We start from the raw sequence: 26,248 nt of genomic DNA, 5'->3' as shown, positions 1-26,248 counted from the left end.
ATAACGTACAAAATGAAACCAACACGAAAACAAAATAAATAAAAACGAGGAATAATCACAATAAAAAATAAAATAGAAAATTAAGAAAAAATTAATAGTTAAAGAAAAACACGTTAAGAACATAAAAAAACGTAAAAAACAAACAAACAAAAAACGTGTAATAATCGGTAATACATGTATTATGAGTTGGCGATGGTCCATATGCTCGAGCGTATTACAGGTGCGCATGCGCAATGGCTGGACTCGCTTGTTTTCCAAGCCTCGCGTCTTCGTGCTTTATCGTCCAGCTCCGGAGCTAGTTGTTGCTTGTCTGAGCGGTGATTGACTATAATGGCGACGCGATTATTCTGAGAGTAGTCTATGGCACCGTCTCTAGCTGATAAAGGATACATGTCGGAGGGTTTTTTCTGCATCGCAGACTATAATAATAAGGACAAGCAACATCGAAAAGGAGCACATTCACCCCAGCCACAGGGAGCCAGGAGAGCTTTATCCTGCTAGCTGCGATAGCTAGCAACTCCGCTCACTAGCCTGCTAAGTTGAAGAGGTGGGATTCAAGTGTGTGGACTGGAGGAGAGGGACTGGCAGTTTGCTGAGTACTGAGATCTATCTGCGCTAGCTGTTGGCTACTTTGGGGTACTAACTTCCTCACTGCCAGAGGCAACACTTGGACGCCACTGGTTCGAGGTTGATCCTAGCTTGTTGTAATAGTTTTTGGGAGAGGATCCAGAATCCTTCTTGGGTAGCTAACTACAGCTACACACAGCTAACAGGCTAGCTTTGTGGATTGTTCCAGTCTCCTTCCTGTTAGGACTTGCTCTCGCTTGCGTTTGGAAACTCTCTACCAGTGCACACATAGTTGGCTAGCAAAGAGTGCTAGCTCGGCAACTTTTCAGGATTGTTGTACCTTTGCGACATCTTTTCTTAAATGACCACCGGCAGGAATAACCGAGCCATGATGGAAGGAGTTGGAGCGAGAGTGGTTCGCGGACCTGACTGGAAGTGGGGGAAGCAGGATGGAGGAGAGGGACATGTCGGCACCGTTAGGAGTTTTGAAAGTCCAGAGGAGGTGGTGGTTGTCTGGGATAACGGGACGGCTGCCAACTACCGTTGTTCTGGAGCTTATGACGTGAGGATATTAGACAGTGCTCCAACAGGTAACTTCACATCAGCTGCCTGCTTCTGCTCGCACTTTCAGGCTGAGTTTTAGTCTCATGGAAGTGGCTTCCAGTGTAACAGAGGGGTGCTCCGTTTGCAAGCTACGGGACTTTTTAATATGTATTCATTTTTTTTTTTGGCTTAACTTGGGAGCTTTTACAGTGTGTAAGAATAACAGAGAGTTGGTGCTACAACAGTTATTGCAAGTTTCTCGGAAGCAACTTACTTAAGAATATATAATAAGATCACCATTTGAGACGAACTACCCCATTTATATTTATATCCTGTCTGTACACAGGCAGTGAAAGCTTTGTATAGAAGGTATGAAAATGAGTCACTGTCGTAAACATGTCAGCACATATCATGACTCTGAACTTCAAGCATGATGTGGTTTTAAGGACCAATAGCAATACATGTCAATCCAATTACTTCGTTCAGTACACGTCCCATTGACAGACATCCCATATCCGCCCCCTGGTTAGTCACTGGATAAGAAGCAGTTTCCTGCAGTAATTTAAACTGTTGATCAACCTGTAAGGACATGCTGAAGGGGAAAAGATTTTCAGGAGCTGTAAAGGAAAAACGAATACAACTGCCAGTATATTAATAAATCCGTTATCTTGCTCTTTTAATAGTATGAAGAATATGTCTCTTTTTGAACTGATAGCATGCACATTGTTGGTAGCAAAGTGCTGCTAAGTTGTTGCAGTAATATTACCGATGTGTACTGTGCACATTATTATGTTTAAATTTCGACTAATTCTGCTCCCTCAGGCATCAAGCATGATGGAACCATGTGTGACACCTGCCGTCAACAGCCCATCATTGGTATTCGCTGGAAATGTGCAGAGTGCACCAATTACGACCTCTGCACAACCTGTTACCATGGAGACAAGCATCACCTGAGACACCGGTTCTACAGGATCACCACCCCAGGCAGCGAGAGGTTAGTTAATATTTATATAAAATTCTAGATTGCCATGTGAACAGAGGCGAAAAATCACAAGAGGCAAAAATGTGTCACATTTTATTCCCTGCTCTCATCTGTATGCAGCGATCGGCCCTTTACTACAGCTGTTTTCTAGTGTAACCTAACAATATTTGCTCTTATTGTTCCTCATCGTAGACCCAACAATTATAAAGTAGACATAGAGTAGACAGGTAATCCCTGTATTTCATTGTGATTGGCTGGTCTCCCCCTTTACACACTCTGTGTAGCTGTGTGTGTATGATATTTGTGGGTCTTTTGTGCACCCTGCATTTTAGGCAGACTGTGTCTATCTCTATGCTCCCAGCCCTCAGTTGCCTGGCAACAACTCAGCCTCACCTTAAGATCAGTCAGACCTTTTCAAAAATCATATTAGTGCAGTGTTTCCCATTTAGAGAACATATAATCTTTTTTTGTCTCCTGGAGGATGCATGCAGCTTCTTTTTCTTGTGTACTAGTAGTTGTCAGTTCAAGTGATTAGTCGACTAGTTTTTACAAATTTATGGTATTGTTTTCACGATTTAAAATATACCTTTAGGCAAAACTATAGAGTTTTTGTCCATTTGATTTCAAAATGTATTTAAGGTTTAATTAAGCACTAGTAATAGAATCAAGTGATTTCCCTTTAGTGCAAGGTCAGATCCCCTTGGGTCTCTATGAAAAAAAACTGCTTGAGATGGTGTCAGCGCATTATAGAGTAATGAAAAATATTTTATAAGTTGGCAAACAAAACAACACACCTGCCAACAACAGTTTGTGATGGTGTTAAGTGGGAAATGTTAGGCGTTTTACTTTTTTGAAGTTTAGACAAAGTATTGCTGCAGAGTTTGTCTTTATGCCATTGAAATGTGATAGTACTGAATTATTATAAAGTATGTTTTGAATTAAGATTTCAGAACTTTTTCAGATTGATTTTTATAGACACATTGTGCACATGAGGAATAGCAGTTTGTTAGGTATTTGACACCTTACATTAAATTAATAAAATAGAAATATACACTTATTATAACTGCTTCAGGATGTGAAAAAATAACATCAGGCATATGAAATCCAGTGTTTTCGCATTATTTAGTTTTCAGAGAGTGACTCTACCACACTTTATATTAGGGCTGTTAGATACAGTGGGGCAAAAAAGTATTTAGTCAGCCACCGATTGTGCAAGTTCCCCCACTTAAAATGATGACAGAGGTCAGTAATTTGCACCAGAGGTACACTTCAACTGTGAGAGACAGAATGTGAAAAAAAAAATCCATGAATCCACATGGTAGGATTTGTAAAGAATTTATTCGTAAATCAGGGTGGAAAATAAGTATTTGGTCAATAACAAAAATACAACTCAATACTTTGTAACATAACCTTTGTTGGCAATAACAGAGGTCAAACGTTTACTATAGGTCTTTACCAGGTTTGCACACACAGTAGCTGGTATTTTGGCCCATTCCTCCATGCAGATCTTCTCGAGAGCAGTGATGTTTTGGGGCTGTCGCCGAGCAACACGGACTTTCAACTCCCGCCACAGATTTTCTATGGGGTTGAGGTCTGGAGACTGGCTAGGCCACTCCAGGACTTTCAAATGCTTCTTACGGAGCCACTCCTTTGTTGCCCGGGCGGTGTGTTTTGGATCATTGTCATGTTGGAAGACCCAGCCTCGTTTCATCTTCAAAGTTCTCACTGATGGAAGGAGGTTTTGGCTCAAAATCTCACGATACATGGCCTCATTCATTCTGTCCTTAACACGGATCAGTCGTCCTGTCCCCTTGGCAGAAAAACAGCCCCATAGCATGATGTTTCCACCCCCATGCTTCACAGTAGGTATGGTGTTCTTGGGATGCAACTCAGTATTCTTCTTCCTCCAAACACGACGAGTTGAGTTTATACCAAAAAGTTCTACTTTGGTTTCATCTGACCACATGACATTCTCCCAATCCTCTGCTGTATCATCCATGTGCTCTCTGGCAAACTTCAGACGGGCCTGGACATGCACTGGCTTCAGCAGCGGAACACGTCTGGCACTGCGGGATTTGATTCCCTGCCGTTGTAGTGTGTTACTGATGGTGACCTTTGTTACTTTGGTCCCAGCTCTCTGCAGGTCATTCACCAGGTCCCCCCGTGTGGTTCTGGGATCTTTGCTCACCGTTCTCATGATCATTTTGACCCCACGGGATGAGATCTTGCGTGGAGCCCCAGATCGAGGGAGATTATCAGTGGTCTTGTGTGTCTTCCATTTTCTGATGATTGCTCCCACAGTTGATTTTTTCACACCAAGCTGCTTGCCTATTGTAGATTCACTCTTCCCAGTCTGGTGCAGGTCTACAATACTTTTCCTGGTGTCCTTCGAAAGCTCTTTGGTCTTGGCCATGGCGGAGTTTGGAGTCTGACTGTTTGCGGCTGTGGACAGGTGTCTTTTATACAGATGATGAGTTCAAACAGGTGCCATTCATACAGGTAACGAGTGGGGGACAGAAAAGCTTCTTACAGAAGACGTTACAGGTCTGTGAGAGCCAGAGATTTTCCTTGTTTGAGGTGACCAAATACTTATTTTCCACCCTAATTTACGAATAAATTCTTTACAAATCCTACCATGTGAATTCATGGATCTTTTTTTCACATTCTGTCTCTCACAGTTGAAGTGTACCTCTGGTGCAAATTACTGACCTCTGTCATCATTTTAAGTGGGGGAACTTGCACAATCGGTGGCTGACTAAATACTTTTTTGCCCCACTATATAACGATATATATCGGATGACGATATAAAAATGTCTATCGTTTCATTTTACGCTATCGTTTGTTTCGTGGAGTCGCAAAATAAACTGTTTACGGCAATTTTTTTTCATCGTTTTGATGGTCACTGTAGTGGCTATGTTAATTTCTTAAAGTTCTCTCTTTCTCTTATATTTAATATAACCACACTACAGACGGACAAGCGCCTGTTTTTATGCGTTGTCGTTAGCAACAACAACGTTAAAACCACCGCATGTCTGCTTTTTTTATTTTCCATATAAACCTTTCACAATAAAGCTCAAGATCCTGTTGAGACTTTTCAAAATAAACTGAATCACGTGAAAGAGTATGCAGAGTGTTTACGGATGAAAAGCAAAAAAGAGCCGTCAGGCTTTTTCCTGCAGCACACTGTGTAATAAATACTCACAAAGAAAACTGCGGTCGTTACAACTTATGTCTAAAAATATATAGTTTCATACATCGTTAAAACACTCGACTCGCATGACGCCCAGCTGGAAACACTTCACGCAAGTCGAGCTGCCCGAGATTCACAGAATTTACAGAAAATGTTACATTTTTGTGATTTATATCATTATCGGGACGATAGATGTCTTATATCGGGATATGAGATTTTGATCATATCACACAGCCCTACTTTATATTGTTATCAGTATTTACCTGAAGTTGATGTTGACAGTCAGATTGAATTGTGTCACTGTGTGCCCCATTGTTTTCGTTTTTGGGCTTTATTGTCTGTTGAAAGCTAATTTTATTGTCTGAAAATACCTTTTAAAAAATTCTAGAGCGATGGGTAAGATCATGTAACTCACAATTTTGGTTTTACTGTAAAGGAAGTGGTAGGATTACAGTAAAGACTCTTCAAGAAGTACTGACACTGTCAGCAACCTTAGCTAATGTTACAAAAACATCTTTTATTTGTCATGAATCCTTCACAAGGAACTGCGTGCATTAAACAGCTGACAGCAGGAGCATATGACATCTGATGCGATCAGTCTTTTCTGTCTTATTCACCAAAATCAAATTAATGTGCCAAATCGCCTGTTTACAGATGACATGGTTTATGTGGGAAAATGAATTTTGTTTTTATATCCTTTATCTGAATTCCTGCTTTGATAAATTTTTCAGAGTTGAAAGTAGAAACTTTGTTACTAAATAATTCACACACAGGTAAGATCAGGTCAGATTGAAGAAAAGAATTTTACTCTGCCTTGCCCTCTATCAGAGGATCTTTAAGTTTTATAGACTAAGTGCCAACATATGTTTGAGAGCAAAAAAGTGTACCTGAACAGTCTGAGTAATATCCTGCAGGATTTTCCATTGATTTATAGTTTTGTATTATTATTTTTTTTTAGTGTTAGAGAGGTTTTCTCTGCTATGACAACAAGAACAGAAGAGTTGAAATGGAAGAGAAATTCTCTTCTGGTCTCACCCCGAGCTGCCGGATCACAGTTGCTCATGGGCTGAGCTTAAAGTTACCAGGGGGCTCCTCTCTGTGCTGTAGATGAAGAGTAAGGATGCTTATTTTGTTGGAAGAGTATTTACTTCCTAAATTGCACAACCAGCACTTGACTGTGATTCCACTTATACCGTCAGTACTCTGATGCATCCATTTCAGGCCTATATTAGCTAAACACCGTAGTTTAGTAAATGAACACATGGTCCAACAGCTGGCAGACTTTTCAACTGCATTTCCCCTGAGACAGACATTGCATAATGTACAATGGGTGCTTGAGGACTCCCTGACTCACACTGCTCCTACTGCATGGAGGAGTGTTTTGTTACACCACATTAGATTCTTTCAGTAACTGCTGAGGAGGGAGTGGTTAGAGGCCACAAGCTGTTTGCATTGGTTAGACCTACACTGTCCAGCTGCTGTGCCTACCAAGACTCATATGGTCTTTGATTGTTAGAGCTCTGTCTGAGGTTTTATTTGCCAATATCTATTAATTTGTTTTCCTTATAGCTATGCTGGTGTTTTGAGCATGCCTCAGAGCATTGTAATGGTGTGTTTGAGTACTTCTTACTTTTCATTTGCTGTGCCAAAAAATTTAGTGTCTGATTTTGAGTGCATAAAAACTTTTTGTGTTCTAGAGAGCTAATCGCTATTCACTGTGACATTGTGTGTTTGTGATTTTAAAAAATACCTGAGAAGATGGTAGTAGGAAGGGGAGCTGTCACAGTGCTGCTGTGGTTAGCCCTGCTGCCTCACAGCTAAAAGGTTCTGGGTTGTTTGGCGCATCACTGTGTGGAGGTTGTATGCTCTCCCTGTGCCTGTGTGGGTTTCCTCTGGGGACTACAGCTTCCTCCCACACTGCAAAAAACATGCATGTTAGTTTGACTGGTAATTCTAAATTGTGTTAAATACATGAAGTTCAGTAAAGCTCTGTTTGAATGCATTTGTGTTTTTGGCTGTAGTGTAAAGTTCCTTGAGTGGTCAGTAAGACTAGAAAATAAAATCAATTCCAGTCCCTTTCTAACTGCTTTAGCTGGGAATTTGCGATGTAACATATGGAGTACCCTACGGCATACCCTACACACCTCCCTAGAAGTTAACTACACATCAGGTCGATGTGGCCTACAGCTATTGATTCTATCGATTCGTCCTCTACATTTCCAGCTACTTTTTTGCCAAAGTTTAAAAATTTATCAGTGAGAGAATTACAATTATTGTCTCAAAATAAAGTATAATAATCATAGCATCAATAAAAGGACTCATAAACGTCAGCAGATTCCTGGAGGGAGATTGCCAAAACTATCGGAATGAATGTGAAGGATTTTACAAAGAAGTGGGGAAATAAGAGCTGGGGCCCAGAAGGGAAAAAAGTCCCAGCATTTTATTTATTTCTATTGGATCGCTGGCACTGCGTGTAAAACACCAGGACATGATCACACAGTAAATACTGGCGACAACGCCAAACACTTCCATAGGTTACATTACAGGCTCTACAAAATTGCCAGCAAAAGTCTGAATCCAGCCTAACTGTAACAGAAGTCTTTTGTTTATTATCTTTTACTTCAATCAAACACGAGGTGCTGAGTGACAAAAGAGGATGGTAACAGCGTCCCATGTACTGAAAGTGAAGTTGGACAGAAGGCACACAGTTAAGGACGAGCTGTGGCTGGAGGAATAGTGGCATATAATTTAGTAATTATTGTGCAACAGGCACTCCGCTGCAGTATTTACACATAATTAAAATGCATGTGAGTTGATCCACCTAAACACAGTTGACAGAAACCCTTACGGATGAGTATAGCGCATGTGATTAATGCTTGTCCAAATAAACAATAATGGCCTACATTTATAAAACGGATTTTGTCTTGACAGAGTACTTTTGGAGTCACGTCGCAAGTCAAAGAAAATCACAGCCAGAGGAATCTTTGCTGGTGGTCGGGTTGTGAGAGGAGTCGACTGGCAATGGGAAGACCAGGATGGAGGGAATGGGAGGAGAGGAAAGGTAAGGGAAGCTGCCAGAAAAATTGGAGTTTCCAACTGTGCCTTTTCCTCCCTTCCCTCCCCAAGCCAAAAGCAAGCAATGTACCAATTTTCTAGAATGGCAAAGCGATGTGCTTTCAGTGCCTACTAACTATTCCTAGCTTTACGGAGAAGGACAGATGAGCAATTTTATAAATAAAATTATAAATAAAATTGCTCATCTGAGAGCTCATCTGGGTCCCAGTCACTTAGAATAATCTTTAACAACCATAGTATTGAAACATTCAATAAAGGTAAACAGTGGTCAACTCAAACATCAATGGTAATAAAAAGACAGGAAATTTGTCTCCACTAAATCCTGTTTCACAAGTGAGCTTTGTTTGTTCAGATAAATATGCATGATTATTAATGGGTAGCGTTGAGAAATACAGGCAAAACTGTCTCTGCCTTATTTTAAAGCTGTACAACTAAAATGATTATAAATCCTTGGAGGTAATACAGGCTTAGCAAACCTGCCAGAGAAATCTCAAAGATCTTTTTCACAAAAAATCCTAGGCAGGAAAAAAACAATCTTACATCCCAGGATATGGTTTGGTTAAAAAACAAAGCACAGTAGCCTGAAACAAAACAGGAAGTTCACTGCTTGACTCAACATGTTAGGAGCGTAACACAAAGAGATCAGTCCATTACTGCTCCTTCTATACTTTTAAGTTTCTGTGGACAGCAAAAGGAAATTTAAAAAGCAAAATTAGAAAACAAGGTGACAATTGATTGTAAAGATTGAGCTGCATTTTCCATAAGAACTGACTTGAACCAAGATGAAACCAAGGCTCACTGCACCAGCATAAGGTGTGACAGCAGGTCTGAGGATTTTATCCTGGTGTGTAACAGCAGTCAGGGTACCGTTAGCTTACATATGGAGATCTGTGGAACCTGCCCGTCACTGACCCACTGCCAAACCGGTCATACTGGATGATGTTGCAGGCCAGTGTAACATTTGCCTGGGTGTCTCCAGACTCTTTAATGTCGGTCACATGTGCTCTGTGTAAACCTGATCTCATCTGTAGCGAGAACTGGGTGCCTGTGGTGGACCTGTCAGTTCTGATGTTCTCTGGTGAATGCCAGTTGAGTTGCACAGCATGGGCCTGTGAGCACTAAGGTGTCCCAAGGATGCTGGGACACCTTCATATGTCTCGACGTTATGTATTTGCGTCACTTGGTCAGAAACATGCATGTGAGTAACCTGCTGGAGATCATTTTGTAGCACTCTGGCAGTGCTTCTTCTGTTCCTCCTCACACAACCAAGCCAATACAGGTTCTGTTGCTGGGTTCATGCCCTTCCAGAGCCCAGTCCAGTTCCCCCCATGTAATGGGGGTATTGTTACAGCACTTTTGGATGAGGTATCCTGAAAGAGCTGGACTACCTGTGCTGCAGGTGTTCTCTGATGCTACCTGATGTAACAAGGAAACAAAAAGCAAAGCTAAAGAAAAATAAGTGAGCAGGGTTAAGGAAAGAGTATTATACAGTATGTCTGCCATGTTTAAAACTCCATTCTCTACAATGTGATGACTGGGTGTTCCCTTAATGTTTTTTTGAGCAGTGCACATCTACAGGGAGTGCAGAATTATTAGGCAAATGAGTATTTTGTCCACATCATCCTCTTCATGCATGTTGTCTTACTCCAAGCTGTATAGGCTCGAAAGCCTACTACCAATTAAGCATATTAGGTGATGTGCATCTCTATGTAATGAGAAGGGGTGTGGTCTAATGACATCAACACCCTATATCAGGTGTGCATAATTATTAGGCAACTTTCTTTCCTTTGGCAAAATGGGTCAAAAGAAGGACTTGACAGGCTCAGAAAAGTCAAAAATAGTGAGATATCTTGCAGAGGGATGCAGCAGTCTCAAAATTGCAAAGCTTCTGAAGCGTGATCATTGAACAATCAAGCGTTTCATTCAAAATAGTCAACAGGGTCGCAAGAAGCGTGTGGAAAAACCAAGGCGCCAAATAACTGCCCATGAACTGAGAAAAGTCAAGCGTGCAGCTGCCAAGATGCCACTTGCCACCAGTTTGGCCATATTTCAGAGCTGCAACATCACTGGAGTGCCCAAAAGCACAAGGTGTGCAATACTCAGAGACATGGCCAAGGTAAGAAAGGCTGAAAGACGACCACCACTGAACAAGACACACAAGCTGAAACGTCAAGACTGGGCCAAGAAATATCTCAAGACTGGTTTTTCTAAGGTTTTATGGACTGATGAAATGAGAGTGAGTCTTGATGGGCCAGATGGATGGGCCCGTGGCTGGATTGGTAAAGGGCAGAGAGCTCCAGTCCGACTCAGACGCCAGCAAGGTGGAGGTGGAGTACTGGTTTGGGCTGGTATCATCAAAGATGAGCTTGTGGGGCCTTTTCGGGTTGAGGATGGAGTCAAGCTCAACTCCCAGTCCTACTGCCAGTTTCTGGAAGACACCTTCTTCAAGCAGTGGTACAGGAAGAAGTCTGCATCCTTCAAGAAAAACATGATTTTCATGCAGGACAATGCTCCATCACACGCGTCCAAGTACTCCACAGCGTGGCTGGCAAGAAAGGGTATAAAAGAAGAAAAACTAATGACATGGCCACCTTGTTCACCTGATCTGAACCCCATTGAGAACCTGTGGTCCATCATCAAATGTGAGATTTACAAGGAGGGAAAACAGTACACCTCTCTGAACAGTGTCTGGGAGGCTGTGGTTGCTGCTGCACGCAATGTTGATGGTGAACAGATCAGAACACTGACAGAATCCATGGATGGCAGGCTTTTGAGTGTCCTTGCAAAGAAAGGTGGCTATATTGGTCGCTGATTTGTTTTTGTTTTATTTTTGAATGTCAGAAACGTATATTTGTGAATGTGGAGATGTTATATTGGTTTCACTGGTAAAAATAAATAATTGAAATGGGTATATATTTGTTTTTTGTTAAGTTGCCTAATAATTATGCACAGTAATAGTCACCTGCACACACAGATATCCCCCTAAAATAGCTAAAACTAAAAACAAACTAAAAACTACTTCCAAAAACATTCAGCTTTGATATTAATGAGTTTTTTGGGTTCATTGAGAACATGGTTGTTGTTCAATAATAACATTATTCCTCAAAAATACAACTTGCCTAATAATTCTGCACTCCCTGTACATGTATCCCTTCAGCATTTTTCCAAATGTTTTTTATCAGAAGTCGTGTTGGTGTTATCTCACATCGCAGGTTTTCTGCATGTTGTGCGGGCCTGTTGTGGTAACCACAGGGGGAGGAAGAGGCGTGGATGTGCACAATACGGCCATAATCAAGAGCAGACATAATTGTACAGTTGTCTTCACGAGTAGAAAATGAGAAACAGGATTTGTTTCTATACAAAAATCCAACTTTACCCTTCAATTTAGTTGTCAGGTCCTCCACACAGGACTGGTAATAACCTTGTGTGCGTCACTGAAACGCCTGTTTTCCTCCCCTTAGGTTCACGCTGCTGATTCTTGTTCATCTTTTCTGTGATTATAAACACTTTTTCTTTGCTGCAGGTTATTCTAGCCTTAAATATGTCATTAGAAAGTAATGCGATGTCTGATGAGGTTGAATTTGTTTAGCCCAGTCTATTTAGATTTATGCTCTTGCTGTGCTGTAAAGTGCGTGTATTTTGACTCTGGTCCAGTCCCCAGAGTATTCAATTTAAGAGTCCCTCTAGGCAATTTAAGACTTCATTTTGCTGTGTTATTTAATGGCATATCTCATTACAGTTTTATGATGCTGTAAGCAGTATGCTCTCCAGAAAACCACTATTACATGTCCTCCAGCTTAGATATTCTGTTAGGTTAGCATGAATATTACCTCCTAAGGCCCATTAATCAATTAACACTGGAAGGGGGCTGAACATAATTTAATAGTTTGTTTTCTGTATTTACTTAAGGCACAGCCTTTAATTAAAGAAATAATTTATTCCTCCACAGCATCTCCTCGGCGATATGAAAGCTCTGAGCTGCTTCTGATGAGGAGAGAATTGTCTTGTAAAAATCCTTATTTCTTTCAAAGCAGAATGGATTTTGAAGTCCAATATTCATAGCTTATTGCTTTTTTTTTATTTTTTATGCCTGTAACGCATCATTTTAGTTAGCTTACAGCTAAAAGTCATGTTCTCATAACAAATGCATATGTATAGCATTATTGATGGTTTAATCCAGTGAATACTAAATCAAAAAAAGGATCTTTAAAGACCCTGTTGGGGTCTTTAGTGATAGTTTTATCATTACACTGGACCTACAAGCTAGTCAAGAATAGCCTGACTGATTTCCACTAACTCCCCTCTAATTATAAAACTTGGATCCACACACTGAGAAGTTTAGCGCAGCCAGCTACTTGGAGTTTATTAATATTTTAATAGTGCATCACCACAAGAACAAGAACAGCCTTCTCTCTGGGAACGAATGGCACTTGGCGTTATTATATTTATCATGTACAAATAAATGTTTTGTTTTTTTTATATCTCTGTATAAACGAGGGTCTGGTAGTGGTGGGAGTGTCTTTGTAAGGCAGTTTCTTGTATGTTTCCAAAGTGTGTAAAAACAAGCAAGTGGGAACTTGGGACATGGTGTCAGATGACACTTTGTTACAACTGTGTAATGGTGCTTTAATATCAGTGTACTGATGCTCAGGGATTTATAGAGATTTAAAAATAAATAACTCCAATAAGAAAAGCAACAAAACATGATACTTGATTTTTTTTTTTTTTTTAGTTAAAACCTCACTCGTGTTTTTTATAAACGTGCTTTGTCTGCACTTTGGCTAAACGACGCCTATTTTTTCTTTCTTTTTAAACAAACACTTTGTTTTCATTAAAATATCCTTGGAGGTTGCACAGGTCTAAATAACTGTGGAAACAATAAAAGGTTTAGCATTGACTGTGAAAATGCAAATTCAGGAAGAACAAAATCATAATCTAATTGTGACCCAACACATCAACGCCTAATTGGGTTTGTGCTTGATTAGTCCCACCCCTAATATTTCTTAGTGTTTAGGGAATAAACTTTCCTTTAAAAACTCAGTAACTGGACAACTTGCAGAGAATGTGAAACAACGTAGTACTGGGCAAGAGTCTTGGGGAGATTCACATTACCCTTCAGTTGATACACTTTACTGAAGCCTCATCAGAAATGATCTCATTGGAAGGGTGGCTGTCAAGAAGCCATTCTTAAGTAAGGGAAACAGGAAGAAAAGGCTGAGGTATGCCAAATTAAACAAGAACTAGATTGCAAATCAGAGGGAACAGATCTCATGGAGTTATGAATCCAAATTTTAAGTCTTTGGTTCAAGTTGTCAACAGCCGTCTGTAAAACACGGTGGAGGCTCTGTCAAGGTTTGGGACTCTCTTTCAACCCACTGTGCACTACCATCTGCAAACCAACATATTGGCAATGGCTTCATTTTTCAGCAGCAAAAACATACTTGCTTAGAAAAACACTCAGAGGAACACTTTCAGTAATGGATGGGCCTCCTCAGAGCCTGGACCTCCATATTATTAAAGCAGTGTGGGCTCATCTTGACAGAGAACTGAGAAAAAGGGAGCCAACACCCAGAGAAGAGCTTTGGTGTTTTACAAACCTTTGCTGTATATTCCTTGTATGTTTGCTGTTTTATTTTCATGTAATTCAGATTAAAACACCCTGCTTTTAATGTGTCCTCTGCTGTTTCTCATCTTCTCCCTCCTCTCTACAGGTAACAGAGATCCAGGACTGGAGTGCGGCCAGCCCTCACAGCGCTGCCTACGTACTGTGGGACAACGGGGCCAAGAACCTGTACAGAGTTGGCTTTGAGGGAATGGTGAGCAAACTTCTAGTATGAACCTCATGCTCCCTCACACAGACGGATTCACACAAAAGATCAGCTGTCAGTTGGCTTTTGTATCTAACCGTGGAGCTGAGGCTCTTTCTTTTACTGCCAGGCCTTTGTGAGAGACACGCAGCCAGCGTGAGTACGGCACTATTGTCCAGGCAGCTGGAAGGGGGAGGTATCTGCATGATAAAGGCAATCTGTCCCTTCTGCTTTATAAGGGGACACGGTGAACATGGCGGTCAACTTTAGAAAGGGGGGACATTCTCCTGGGGATGTCATGGGCTCAGCTACACACGCGTTCCAGATGAAAAGCGTGTCCTTCATTGGTGCAGACTGCCTCTTCCTTTTTATGAAAGCGGCCAATCGGGTTTCTCAGTTGCATAACAGATTTGTCCTTTGTTATTCTAATAGATTGAAAGGAAGGTAGGTGGCATCTGCCTTTGGATTAAGTAAATCATGGATTAGACCCCCGTATTGACGGTTTTATTTCGGCTTTATTTTATGAAGATCGGATAAATCCTGCAAAGGAATAAAAAAGAATTGCAGCTTACTGTATTTTCCAAACGCAGCGTGAGAGGCCAAAGCGTTTCCTCTGTTGCGATGCCTGCTTCATGTGCACAGTACTATAAGATCAAACACATCCCGCTGGCTGCATGCAGTCCAAGAGACAGTTATTAATTTACTGAGACGTGTTGCAGTCATGACTTTGGCGATCCATCAGTTCAGAGGAGCGTTTGCACTGTCTTATGATGATCTCTGCCCTCTAACTCTGCTACAGTGGCTGCACATCTGAGTCATCACAAATGATATGATGCTTTCTCCGTGTAGCAGTATAGTGTTTCAGTTTCCTGCCATATACCATGTTGCTTAGGGCACTGATATTGTGGGTATTGTAGGCAACTGAGGCGCTTCTGCAACTAAAGTGCATAAATTCTCAGTGTCATTATCCATCACTATTCCCCTCTAATGGAATTACCTTGGTTAATTATGTAACCCGTTCCATCTTTTTTTCCCCTTTTAGTCGGACCTCAAATGTGTCCAGGATGCCAAAGGAGGGACATTTTACAGAGACCACTGTCCGGTTTTAGGTAAGCAAGCTGGTGATATGTGTCTGCGTCGTTATTGCACCAATTTGTTCACCTAGCGTGCTGGTGCAGTGAATTCAAGGACATTCGAGGAGTTTTTCTTGTAGTAAAGTCTGTGTGGCCACTAGATGTCAGCACTACATAGTCACATGGCTCCAAAACCAGGTATAGACTCAGGTCATGCAGTTACAGTGTTCAGGTACTCGTGGAATAAATTGTCTTTCTGGGTTTAAAACTGCAACAAATTTTGATGTGTAGTATATACAATCACTCTGCAGTGCTGCCTCTCTTCAGGGCAACTCGTGCAAATCACATTTTTAATAAATCTAACGTTACCTTAATCGTCTCAGGTGAACAGAATGGCAACAGAAATCCTGGTGGCCTTCAGATTGGGGACCTGGTAAACATTGATCTGGATCTCGAGATTGTACAGTCCCTCCAGCACGGACACGGAGGGTGGACTGACGGCATGTTTGAGACGCTCACCACCACCGGCACAGTGTGCGGCATCGATGAGGATCACGACATTGTGGTTCAGTACCCCAGCGGGAACAGGTGCAGCGCTTGACATGGAGGCTCGGAATAATTGATTTACTTATTTTTTAGTATTTGACTACTAAAAAACATATTTCTTAGTTTTAGATAACCCCTTTCACTTAAGGTCATTCAGAAGCAGCAAAACACTTCTCAGCACATCTTCACCGTAGGATGTAATTATGCTTTTTAACACTCGAGAGAAGAGACTCTCAATAAATTAGCAGTCAATTTCTAGTGAAATGCATAATTAAAGTGGATTTTCTGTGAATGTAAAAGCACTTTGTCGCTTCTAGTGTTTATTAAATGTTCTCAACATGCTCTTTGATAGTGATCATAGATATACCTCGATCAAGTTCTTTTGGGAGTCGTTTAATATTGGGCATGTGGACCAGTAATGTAAAAGCGATCTAAATTTAGCCCACTTTATTTTTATTACGTTGATGAGCTTAAATTATTCAAATGCTGTGAAGATAATTACTGGGGAGAAGACCTTTCAGACTTCTGCTCTGTTGGAGGTATAGATGTGCTTTCTCTGCTTTTTTTTTTTTTTTTTTTTGCAGTTTAATTACACAGTGAGGCTTATATCACTCTGTAACACGTTTGCCTAACACACGAACAAGAGGAACAGACCCTCAGAGGGGTTGCATCAGGAAGGGCATCCGGTGTAAAATGTGGGCTAAATTCAATATGCAGATACATCCACTGTGACTATCCCTTGTGGGTAAGGGAGTAGCTGAAAGAAGCTTGTTACAGAGTGATACTTCCTTGCTTCACATACCATCTTTGAATGAGTCCTGACTGATTTTAAAAAAGCAAATTCAATAACAGCAATTTTTTTTTTACTATAGGTTTTTTTGCATTCATTAATATTGCCTAGAATTATGTTGTTGAAATAAATACAAATTAAATAATGTTGTAAATTAAAGGATGTTTAAAATGAAAAGTTCCTAGCTAGACAATTCATGCACCATTTTTGTTTCACCAAAGCAAAAGAAAAGAAAAAAGTTTGCCCCCTATTTTTTTTTTTTTGCAAGCTTTGTGTCAGAAATCAAACATCAGTGAAGCCTGAACACTTTATGCTCTTACATTCACGTCTGGGGAGAAATGCTTGCATTAATTCAGAAGAAATGCTCCCATTTTGCCCATTTATTGGTGCCTTATTATTTATTGCTCCAGCGTAGCTTGCTCAAATTCTATACCTCACATCAGCTATCACAGTTTAGGGGAGCTAGTCGGTGTTGCTTGAATGCATCGCTCTCTCTGTCCTCAGATGGACGTTCAACCCAGCAGTGCTGACAAAGGCTAACGTAGTGCGCAGTGGCGAAGTCGCAGCTGGTGCAGAGGGAGGCACTTCCCAGTTCCATGTGGGAGACCTGGTCCAGATCTGCTACGACATTGACCGCATCAAGTTACTACAAAGAGGCCATGGAGAATGGGCTGAGGCGATGCTGCCTGTAAGAGTTTAATAGATTTTCACACTGATTTGTGCAGAGTCGACCGCACTCACAGTCACGTTGAGGCTGTTACATTAATAGAAACAGGAAATAAATGTGGACATGTTTAAATAAAATTTTTATGGTTAAGGATTTGCTGGGGGAAAAAAATTAAATTTATTTAATAAATGTGTATAGATAAATAAAATTTTTCTACAAAGAGGGACATGTAATGAAATTATTCATTGTAGCTACATTTGTCTTAGTTACTACAAGACTTTACACGCAGCATTGTGTAAAATCTATGGATGCTTTGCTGCCAGTTCTTTTAAAAAATCTTCTCTCAGTCTTAACATGACTTTATTCTTCCCGTATTATGAAGTTTATTCATCGCTGCCCAGCATGCCGTGGGTTATGTAACACCAGTCTACTCCAATATGCCACTTGTCCCTGCCAAACTGGCCCCCCTCAGCAGCTAATGAGCCTTAAAACTCTGAGATGGGTTGTAGCTTTGATCACTAACCATGGCTGTTTGCCGCCTGCTGCCGCTTCTGCTGCAGCAGTCCCTGTTATTGATGACATCCTCCAGGACAGCCCCAGACCCGGCTCAACACACTCAAAGTGCCTCTTTCCCTTATAGCCGGGATCGAGATGATATAATTCAAAATTGGAATGCGTTATACTCTGTCCTCTCCAAATTGCCTGTATAGATGAAAAATGGTCTAGCAAGTAGAAGGGTCTTTCTTTTATATCCATCTTCTTTCTTGTGCAAGTGAGTACACTGAATAATAAGAACATTGCTCAAACATCTCTCATACCTTGTTTTTTTTCTGTCAGTGTTTTATTTTATAATAAGCTGCTCTGTGTAGGATGCTGGCTTTTTGAGCTGCTGTACTTTCCACATTATCCTTTCCCTCGCAGCTCTACTTTCCTCACTGCAGTCCCTCTTCATCTGTCCTCTGCCACTTACAGACTGTGTTACACAGGACGTAGCCCAAAGACAATAAGCCTTCATATACTAATGAGTTTGTCACAACATTTCTAAACAGACCCTGGGCAAGGTAGGCCGTGTGCAGCAGATCTACTCTGACAGTGACCTTAAGGTCGAGGTTTGTGGGACATCTTGGACGTACAACCCTGCTGCCGTCACCAAGATCGCCCCTTCCGGCTCCGCTGTCAGCAACGCCTCTGGAGGTATGTGCGAACATGCACTGCTAACTCAGAGAGAGCATCATTTTTAGTTTTTTGTCCTCGTTGCTTCATTGCTCTCTGTTATCTGGCACCTACATGCTATCAATCTCTGATGTTTTCCGCTCGCTTGTCCAGAACGCCTGTCTCAGTTATTGAAGAAACTATTTGAGACACAAGAGTCTGGGGACATCAATGAGGAGCTGGTCAAGGCAGCAGCCAATGGAGACTTGGCCAAAGTGGAGGACATTCTTAAGAGACCTGATGTGGATGTGAGTGCTCCAGGATTTTGATGTTTTGATATAAGGAACTATTGAAGTTCTAGATGACTTTTTGATGAATGATTCTACCATTAAACCTATGCAGAAGATATAGGTACATTTATAATTGGAGCTGGAATACCCCTGGCTGTGCTCGGCTCTTCTCTCAGTATATTGAGGAGGCTATATTGAGGAGAGTCTCCCAGGAAACCTCTCAAAGATCCTCCCACCCCTGCACCTCTCTCAATCTGAAAGGCATTAAGGCTGGGCCCAAAGGAGGCACCAATGAGCACTGGTGTGCACTGCAGCACAGAGCCTGATTCACTCTCAGAATCAAGTGGAGATCTACAAACCCCACACGGTTGTAGATTTTGTTCTGACTCAGGCAGCAGGACAGAAATCTGTGCCTTCTATAGGTCTAGAAAAAAGATTACGTCAGTCTGCCATGCCGTCTTCACTTTAGAGAAAGGGAGACTGAATGAGTGTGTGTGTGTGTGTGTGTGTCATTGGTGAGTGCTGGCCAGATGCCCCGTTGCCTTTCAGTGGAATTATTTGCTTAAAGCTGAGCACACTGAGGCTGGCCAAGTGATTTGGCTGCCAGGACAAGAGACGTCTCGAGACTCCCAAAGGAGTTCACATTAATATTTATGCTCTGAGTTTTTGCAGTGCTGCAGTTGGTGATGAAACTTGCTCACACAACTGTGGATGCACATGTACAACATCCAAATATTTAAAACACACCCTCACCAGTTTCATCACCATGTGTTTGGCAGCTCTAAACATTAAACAGCACGCTGACACGCGGCCGTATTCTGAGTGACTCTTGATGTGTTTTTCCAGGTGAACGGGCAGTGTGCTGGACACACCGCTATGCAGGCAGCCAGTCAGAACGGTCACGTGGATGTCCTAAAGCTGCTTCTTAAACACAATGTGGACCTGGAGGCTGAGGTTTGTCTAATTAGAAAAAATAACCTGTCTCTGATGTGTGCTTCTTCTTATCGCGAACGCATCTCAGCTTTCTTTTATATTGCATTTCGCACCAGATTTCACACAACACTGAGTCATTATTTGGATGTGTCACTGTTCCCAGGATAAAGATGGAGACCGAGCAGTGCACCACGCAGCTTTTGGTGATGAAGGCTCTGTCATTGAAGTGCTGCACAGGGGCGGTGCAGACCTGAATGCCAGGAACAAACGAAGGCAGACTCCATTACACATAGCTGTCAACAAGGGCCATCTACAGGTGGTTAAAACCCTTTTGGACTTCGGCTGCCACCCTAGCCTTCAGGTATGTATCGCTTGACTTATTTACCTTTAAGAAAATACTTCATGGCATAGCTTAGTTGCTTACTTCCCCCGATTTTGTCATTGTACACGTATAACTGAACTGTGGGTGCTGCTGTGAAAGATATATAAAAAGATATATAAATGACAAAACAAGAGGATAAAAAGCAAACACTGTGTCAAAGCATACAATAAAAAAACACACAATAAGGGAGCAAAGGTATAAATATTAAGTTACAAAGTGGCTTGAGTGTTGTGCGAAAGACTTCAGTAAAGGCGCAGGACGTCCTACAGAAATTTCCACATTGTATACAACAAAACAGCAACAGTGTGGCGTTCACAGATGGTACGCAGAGCTTTCTACCTGTCAAAAAGGGAGTTTTTCCTTCCCACTGTTGCCAAGTGCTTGATAGGAGTTGTCTGATTGCTGGTGTTTTTTCTGTATTATTTTAGGGTATTTACTTACCATAAAAAGTGCCTTGAAGCGACTATTGTTGTGATGTGGTGCAATATAAATAAATTTGAATAGAATAAGCTGCTTTTGAAGTACATTGTAACACTTGAGGGGTCATTGTAGACCTGACTTGTAATTACGTTATTTAAACAGCAGTCCTTAACATAAGGTTTCCCCTTCAGGATTCAGAGGGTGACACACCTCTTCACGATGCCATTAGTAAGAAGAGAGATGATATGCTGTCAGTGCTGCTGGAGGCGGGTGCTGACGTCACCATCACCAACAACAACGGGTTCAATGCTTTGCATCACGCCGCCCTGAGAGGAAACCCCAGGTGTGTGACATGTTCGGTTTGGCGACTATGACGAATGAAGGCTTGTTTCAGTGGAATCTGCCGATGCAGATCTCAGTTAATAACGGTTTCATATGCTCAGTGGAACCAAAATTAGAGACATGTGCATTGCTTATGTCCACACACTAAATTAACCACATTTGATTGATTCATTTGTTGATTCTCAAATTCCAGAGATTAACAGGAAAGTCCCACAGAGAATTGCCTCAGTGAGAACTTTATGAATATGAATAAAGTGATTAAACGCCATATTGAACCCACACTGTGCGATACACCAAATATCTTGAAGTGTATGTGTGGTGTACAAATCACATTTTAGTTGGTCTCCCTGCCCCAGAAATAGTGATGAGATGGTCTCAGTATATGAGTTGTTTTTTTGTTTATTTATCCTGGTGATTTAACCGTCTTGTTTCTGGCCTGGCCATTTAATAAACAAAAATGTCTGTGAATTTGTTATATGTAGGAAAAACCCTGGATATATTATTCACACTTTCCTGCATGAGATTAAATTTGATGTGTCATCAAACAGGAAGAGAGGATTAATTTCAATCTAATGAACCCACACAATGCACAGAATTATTTAAAATTACAACAAGTAGGGATTATATTTTGCTTGTTAGCAGCTAGAAGACAGAGAGCCAGGCAGAATCATTCATTATCCTCCTCTTGATGAAGGATTTGGGCTCACCACCCTACAGGAATATAGTTGTACTTAGTATAGGTCCAATAACTGTTACACTTCTTTAACTGAGTCCTTCTGTTGTCTAGATGAGGACAGTCATGGGTTAATTTAATGTGGTACTACAGTATCTCAAAGGGAATTACCAATTTCATGCTGAAATTTGCTTCCACTGAATCCGCTGCTTTTTTTGTTTAAGTTGAAAACACTTTAAAAGAAATTAAAAGAAAAGTTATCCTCCTGTAAGCTCTACTTTGGTATCTCAGTTATATTGACTATTTAATTTAAAGAACTGTAGGCGTATCTATCTTTCAAAAGGATGCTGTGGTCTCCTGTGTTGACTGTTATATTGGTACAGCTAAAAACCTGGAGCGTTTGTGTTTGCTTGCACACTGTTTTGCTATTCCACGATTGTGTGTGTCGTGTGTGTGTGGAGTGGCTTGCAGTGCAGCGGCAGCACTTCGTCTTGTCCTTGTCGGTGCTGTTCCCGGCCAGCAGGTTGCTTTTCCAGTCTTTATCTGTTTTATTCTGCTCTCTAAGCCATGAGCATATTAAAGATGGCTCTGAGCAATGACTGTCTGTATCAGGTTTATCATCCACCTCTTAAGGTGATGGAAATTGATGTTTCATCGCCACGGTAAAGGGAGTGGAGCAGTTTCTAGAAAAGTTAACATCTGCTTTCCGCTGTGAGTGCTTCAGGTGTGTGTTTCCGCATGAGCGTGGTTATCCCAGGCTAAATGTCATTCCCCTTCGTTGGCATTTATTCCTTTGGCACTAGGACAAATGGAATTAAGGTCACAGGGCTGTGGAACACCTGTCAAAGGTCACAGGCCTGGTCCAGCCCCTCCACATCTGGTACCCTGTAGGTCAGATTATCTAAAGCCAGTGCCTGTTTCCAACATTGATTAATTTCAGATTGAAAAAACCTCCTAAAAATCACTTTATTAATACAGAAAACTGCATTTATCAAGGCTAAAATCTGTCCTTGTTCAAATATATTGGCAAATTTTAAATATTATAAGGATCTTACAGTTTGTGGGGCTATGTTTTATTTTTTTTCAAGCCAACAAATACTCAGAATAATATCAGCTATAACAGCAGTTATGTATATATATATGTATATGTATATGTATGTATATGTATATATATATTTCAAAAGCAAATTGCAGATCCAGTTTTATAAAATATATTATATTAATATTATAATATATAAATTATAACTTAAATGAAATATGAAGCCAGTGTTGATACACGGCATGCTCTGGAAAAACAAAAACAGGTGCAGAAATATGTTAAATGAAGTCTGCAGTGTTTCATTTATTTTCTGTTATTGAAATGATACATAACCAGCCTGCCTGCTTCTCTTCAGCAGGTAATTCCAGAGTTGATGATCCCTGAAATTCTGTAATTAAACATGATTACATAGATTCAGGGCTGCCTTTGTTGAATCTATTTCAGAATTGATTGAATAAATTGCAGAAAGAAGTGAAAATGACAGACAGGAAACTGAAAAATTGGCCATATGTTTGCAGTCCGAGTCTGTCTGTGTTATCCGAGAGGGTGAGGGCGGAAAAAATATTGCAAGGCCACCGTTATCTTTTATTGCACAACCTTTAAACTTTAATGAACAACAGTAAACATGCTCAAGGAATAAATGGCACCGTTAAAAAAAAAGATATTTGCATTTTAAATATTTAAATAGAATAGTCTGTGTCGGGTTTGAGAGTATATGTTAGAGAGCTGACCTGCTGAAAGATTCATTTGAGTACGGTGGTTTCTATACCAAAGGCCCTGTTGTGCTTGCTTTGCTTGTCTCAGTCCACTCTCTGTCCCCATGCCGTCAGAAAGACAAAGATATATGTCACCTTCTGCAGTCTGCCCATTTACTTTTATTTCACACTCGGGCTCCTGCAATATCGTGGAGACGGTCTACAAGTCCTAAAGCCCTCGGAAATGTCTCCCTTGGCTGAAGTGGGAGCACCTTGTCTGGCGTGTTTTTAGTGGAGAGGCAGTTGTTTTGACTGAGTGCTTAAAGAAATTCCTGACATACTTCTGTAAAAGGGGAAAAAAAATGTAAAAGCCTTGATGGCTGTAGATGAGAGTTGCTTGAAACTGGAAGCCAATCAGAGAGCAGTGAGATGGAGGATATCAAACAAAACCCGTCAGGTTAATAAGTCCGATGACCTGCTTGTGTTTGAGCACAGACACTTTTGGCATTCGTGGCTCAAACAAGTGTAAAATATAATTTTCTTGTTGCCGTGTAATTCCACGACAGTGCGAAAAACAATTTAAAAATGAGCTTCCTCTCTTCTGTTACGCTAAGTGATGTATGTTCTAAACATCAAATGCTGGCTTTTGGGTTCAAGTAGAGACTGCGTCAGAGTCCCTGGTGTGTTTGTAATGTGTTATGTGCGTGGGTGGGTCTTCCAGCAGTGGAAACAAGATTGAGGAAGACACATAGGAAGAACCCTGTGGGTGACAGATGAATCTTTCAACTTGGAGTCCCAAACACTGAGACAAATCAACTCTACCAACAGGCGAGCAGCAGGAACTGGGGAGTTGTACTATATTTTACCTTGTTCATTACTCACACACAGACACGGCTGCAGCATGTTAAGGCATTTCCTCATAAATTAAAGCTAGTTGTTAAGTTTTACAATTGCTAGTAAATTGAAAGTGCTGGTATAACCAGCAGTAACATGTCCGGGAAGGATTTTCTTGTGTGTTCTCCCTGTGTGTTTACCACAGCTCTAGCCTGCAAGGGGAGCCTGGCTCATCTCTGTCTTTCCCCCGGGCTGCTCGAAGCCAGTAGCTGCTACAATACTGTAAACAATACGATTAATAGCCCATGACTCATAAACGGGCTCTAAACAAGCCCTGCAGCGGCCGTCCGTACCCTTTTACGTGTCACCTCCTTGTAATATTTGCCCTCCTCCCTCTCCCCTTATAGTTCTCAGCTTTCTTTTAATACGGCAACATACAGGCAAAACCCCGTATGGTAATTGGCTCACCTGAGGAGATGGAGGGTTGTGCAGGAGATCACACTGTGCTCTGAAATGCAGACATTTATTCCCTTTGTAATGTCGGCACTAATAGGCACCACCATAATGGTAGTATTGTAATAGGGATCCCACTTAGAAAGGAGTGGAGACATGGGTCAAATGTTTGCATTAAAACGTTTGCATGTTCAGATTTTCTTTATCGCTGACATCGATGAAACAGGAGGTTTGTTCACTCTTGCTTCTTTCAGCCTAATCGAGTTGGACTGCTTTGATTGAGAAAACTAGTGCTTGTTATGGTGCACAAATGCATTTCATGGTCATTAGTCCAATGAAAAAGAATTTATAACCAAGTTTGTTAAATCAAATTGAGATTTAATCAATGTCTGTATGCTATACCCACATCCCCTTAATTGCTTTAAATAATTAGACAAATTACATCTTTTAGATCAGTTGTGGAACAAATGATTTAGCACTGATTTTTATATTTATGTTTTATATTTTCTCTCTCTCTTTTTTTTTTTTTTTTTTTTTTTTTAAAAAAGGGCATTTAAGGCATTTCTTACATGCACTGCAGTCCTGGACTTTTCTAGGACTTTCCCGCCGATAGAGACGTGTGTTTGAATGCAAAGATCTGAGGCACAAGGGGATTAATCAGTTAGGTCCAGTTAGGTCCATTAACATGCTAGGTCCAGAGAATAGCGCAAATACCTATTCACTCAGGTGAATTCACAACTAGCGAGGGGTTGTCCCGTGTCCTCAAGCTCAACGCGATGCACCATCCTCACCTAAACAAAACACACTGAATTTCCAGAAGAAAGAAAGAATGCTCACTGGAACGATCTCTTGCTGTGTGGTACATGTGAAAAACGATAACTTCTGACAATGTCCTGACCAGATGCCCTTGACATTTTCTGGAGTTCATGTGTGCGGGCAGGAGACGTCCTGTGACAGGGAGTTAGGTTTGCGCTTCCTGCTTGTTCTGCACCCACAGCGAGTGAATGTGGGAGCCTGTAGCTGTTTGCTCCTGTGATTTGTGCGTGAAGCTTCTGTCCTCCGAAGCATCTGGCTCTCATCTACCACAGCTAGTCTAACATTACTAACATCAGGCTTAATGAAAAGGAGTCCAAAGAGTCTGAGTGTGCTTGTGTGTAATGTACATTGTCTAAACGGCTATATTTTGCTCCTTCTTGGGTTTCTTGCAGTCTTGCTGTTGTATTTCTTATTCACAATCTCTTTTGCAGTTCCATTGTATCCCCCTACCTCCCTTTTGCCTGCTCCCACCCACAGTGTAATTGACTGTTAGCATCTAGTGACAGTGAGTTTAGAAAGTGTCTTAGCAAGACAGCCGTACATTCTCACACAGACATGTGAGTGGTGTATTTCTGAAATACTGCACACCGCACTTCTGTCCCCCTGCTATTTTTGAAACAGCCGTTGATAGTCTGGTGAGATTATAAATCCCTGTAGAGGCAGAGAGAGGGGAAACACAGATTCAGGAAAGGGGACCATACAAGAGTTTTGAAGCTGCGATTGGATTCTTTATTAGTCAAATGAGACAAGTTTAGCACAGTCACTGAACACTCCAGATGTTGCTGGTGGAGAGAAAGCCATAAGCCATCATCATCAAAAAGTAGCCTGCTGTTATTCCAGTGATTGTTTTGAATGCGTCACAGCAAAAGGAGCTCCGGTAGTCATCAAAGCATAGCTACAGCTGGTTGAAGGGGACCAAATCCATTCAAGAGGTGATTTGGTTCCATTTTACCAGCTTTAGCAAAGCATTGTGGAGTCA

At 41.2% G+C, this 26,248-nt stretch overlaps 1 protein-coding gene across 7 annotated transcripts in view; it reads left to right on the top strand.

Moving 5' to 3' along the window:
- Positions 1 to 263: 263 nt before the first annotated feature.
- The window catches only part of mib1 (MIB E3 ubiquitin protein ligase 1), a 60,905-nt gene continuing 34,920 nt past the window's right edge, over positions 264 to 26,248 (top strand). For 6 of the 7 annotated variants that reach the window (XM_040019395.1, XM_040019378.1, XM_040019368.1 and 3 more), the window contains exons 1-12: positions 264 to 1,157; positions 1,933 to 2,104; positions 8,214 to 8,343; positions 14,069 to 14,173; positions 15,207 to 15,273; positions 15,621 to 15,825; positions 17,078 to 17,261; positions 18,290 to 18,434; positions 18,567 to 18,700; positions 19,529 to 19,636; positions 19,779 to 19,976; positions 20,609 to 20,760. In XM_040019395.1, the coding sequence (XP_039875329.1) occupies positions 929 to 1,157; positions 1,933 to 2,104; positions 8,214 to 8,343; positions 14,069 to 14,173; positions 15,207 to 15,273; positions 15,621 to 15,825; positions 17,078 to 17,261; positions 18,290 to 18,434; positions 18,567 to 18,700; positions 19,529 to 19,636; positions 19,779 to 19,976; positions 20,609 to 20,760 (1,829 nt within the window). In that variant the 5' untranslated portion in view covers positions 264 to 928. The remainder of the gene's footprint in view (positions 1,158 to 1,932; positions 2,105 to 8,213; positions 8,344 to 14,068; positions 14,174 to 15,206; positions 15,274 to 15,620; positions 15,826 to 17,077; positions 17,262 to 18,289; positions 18,435 to 18,566; positions 18,701 to 19,528; positions 19,637 to 19,778; positions 19,977 to 20,608; positions 20,761 to 26,248) is intronic. The other variant, XM_040019360.1, reaches the window with a different exon arrangement.

The sequence above is a fragment of the Simochromis diagramma genome, unplaced genomic scaffold (genome assembly GCF_900408965.1).
Source record: "Simochromis diagramma unplaced genomic scaffold, fSimDia1.1 OVJJ01000205.1, whole genome shotgun sequence".
In the NCBI taxonomy this organism is placed as follows: domain Eukaryota; kingdom Metazoa; phylum Chordata; class Actinopteri; order Cichliformes; family Cichlidae; genus Simochromis; species Simochromis diagramma.
The sequence above is the reverse complement of the archived record's forward strand: the minus strand, read 5'-3'. Positions and strand labels throughout refer to the sequence as shown.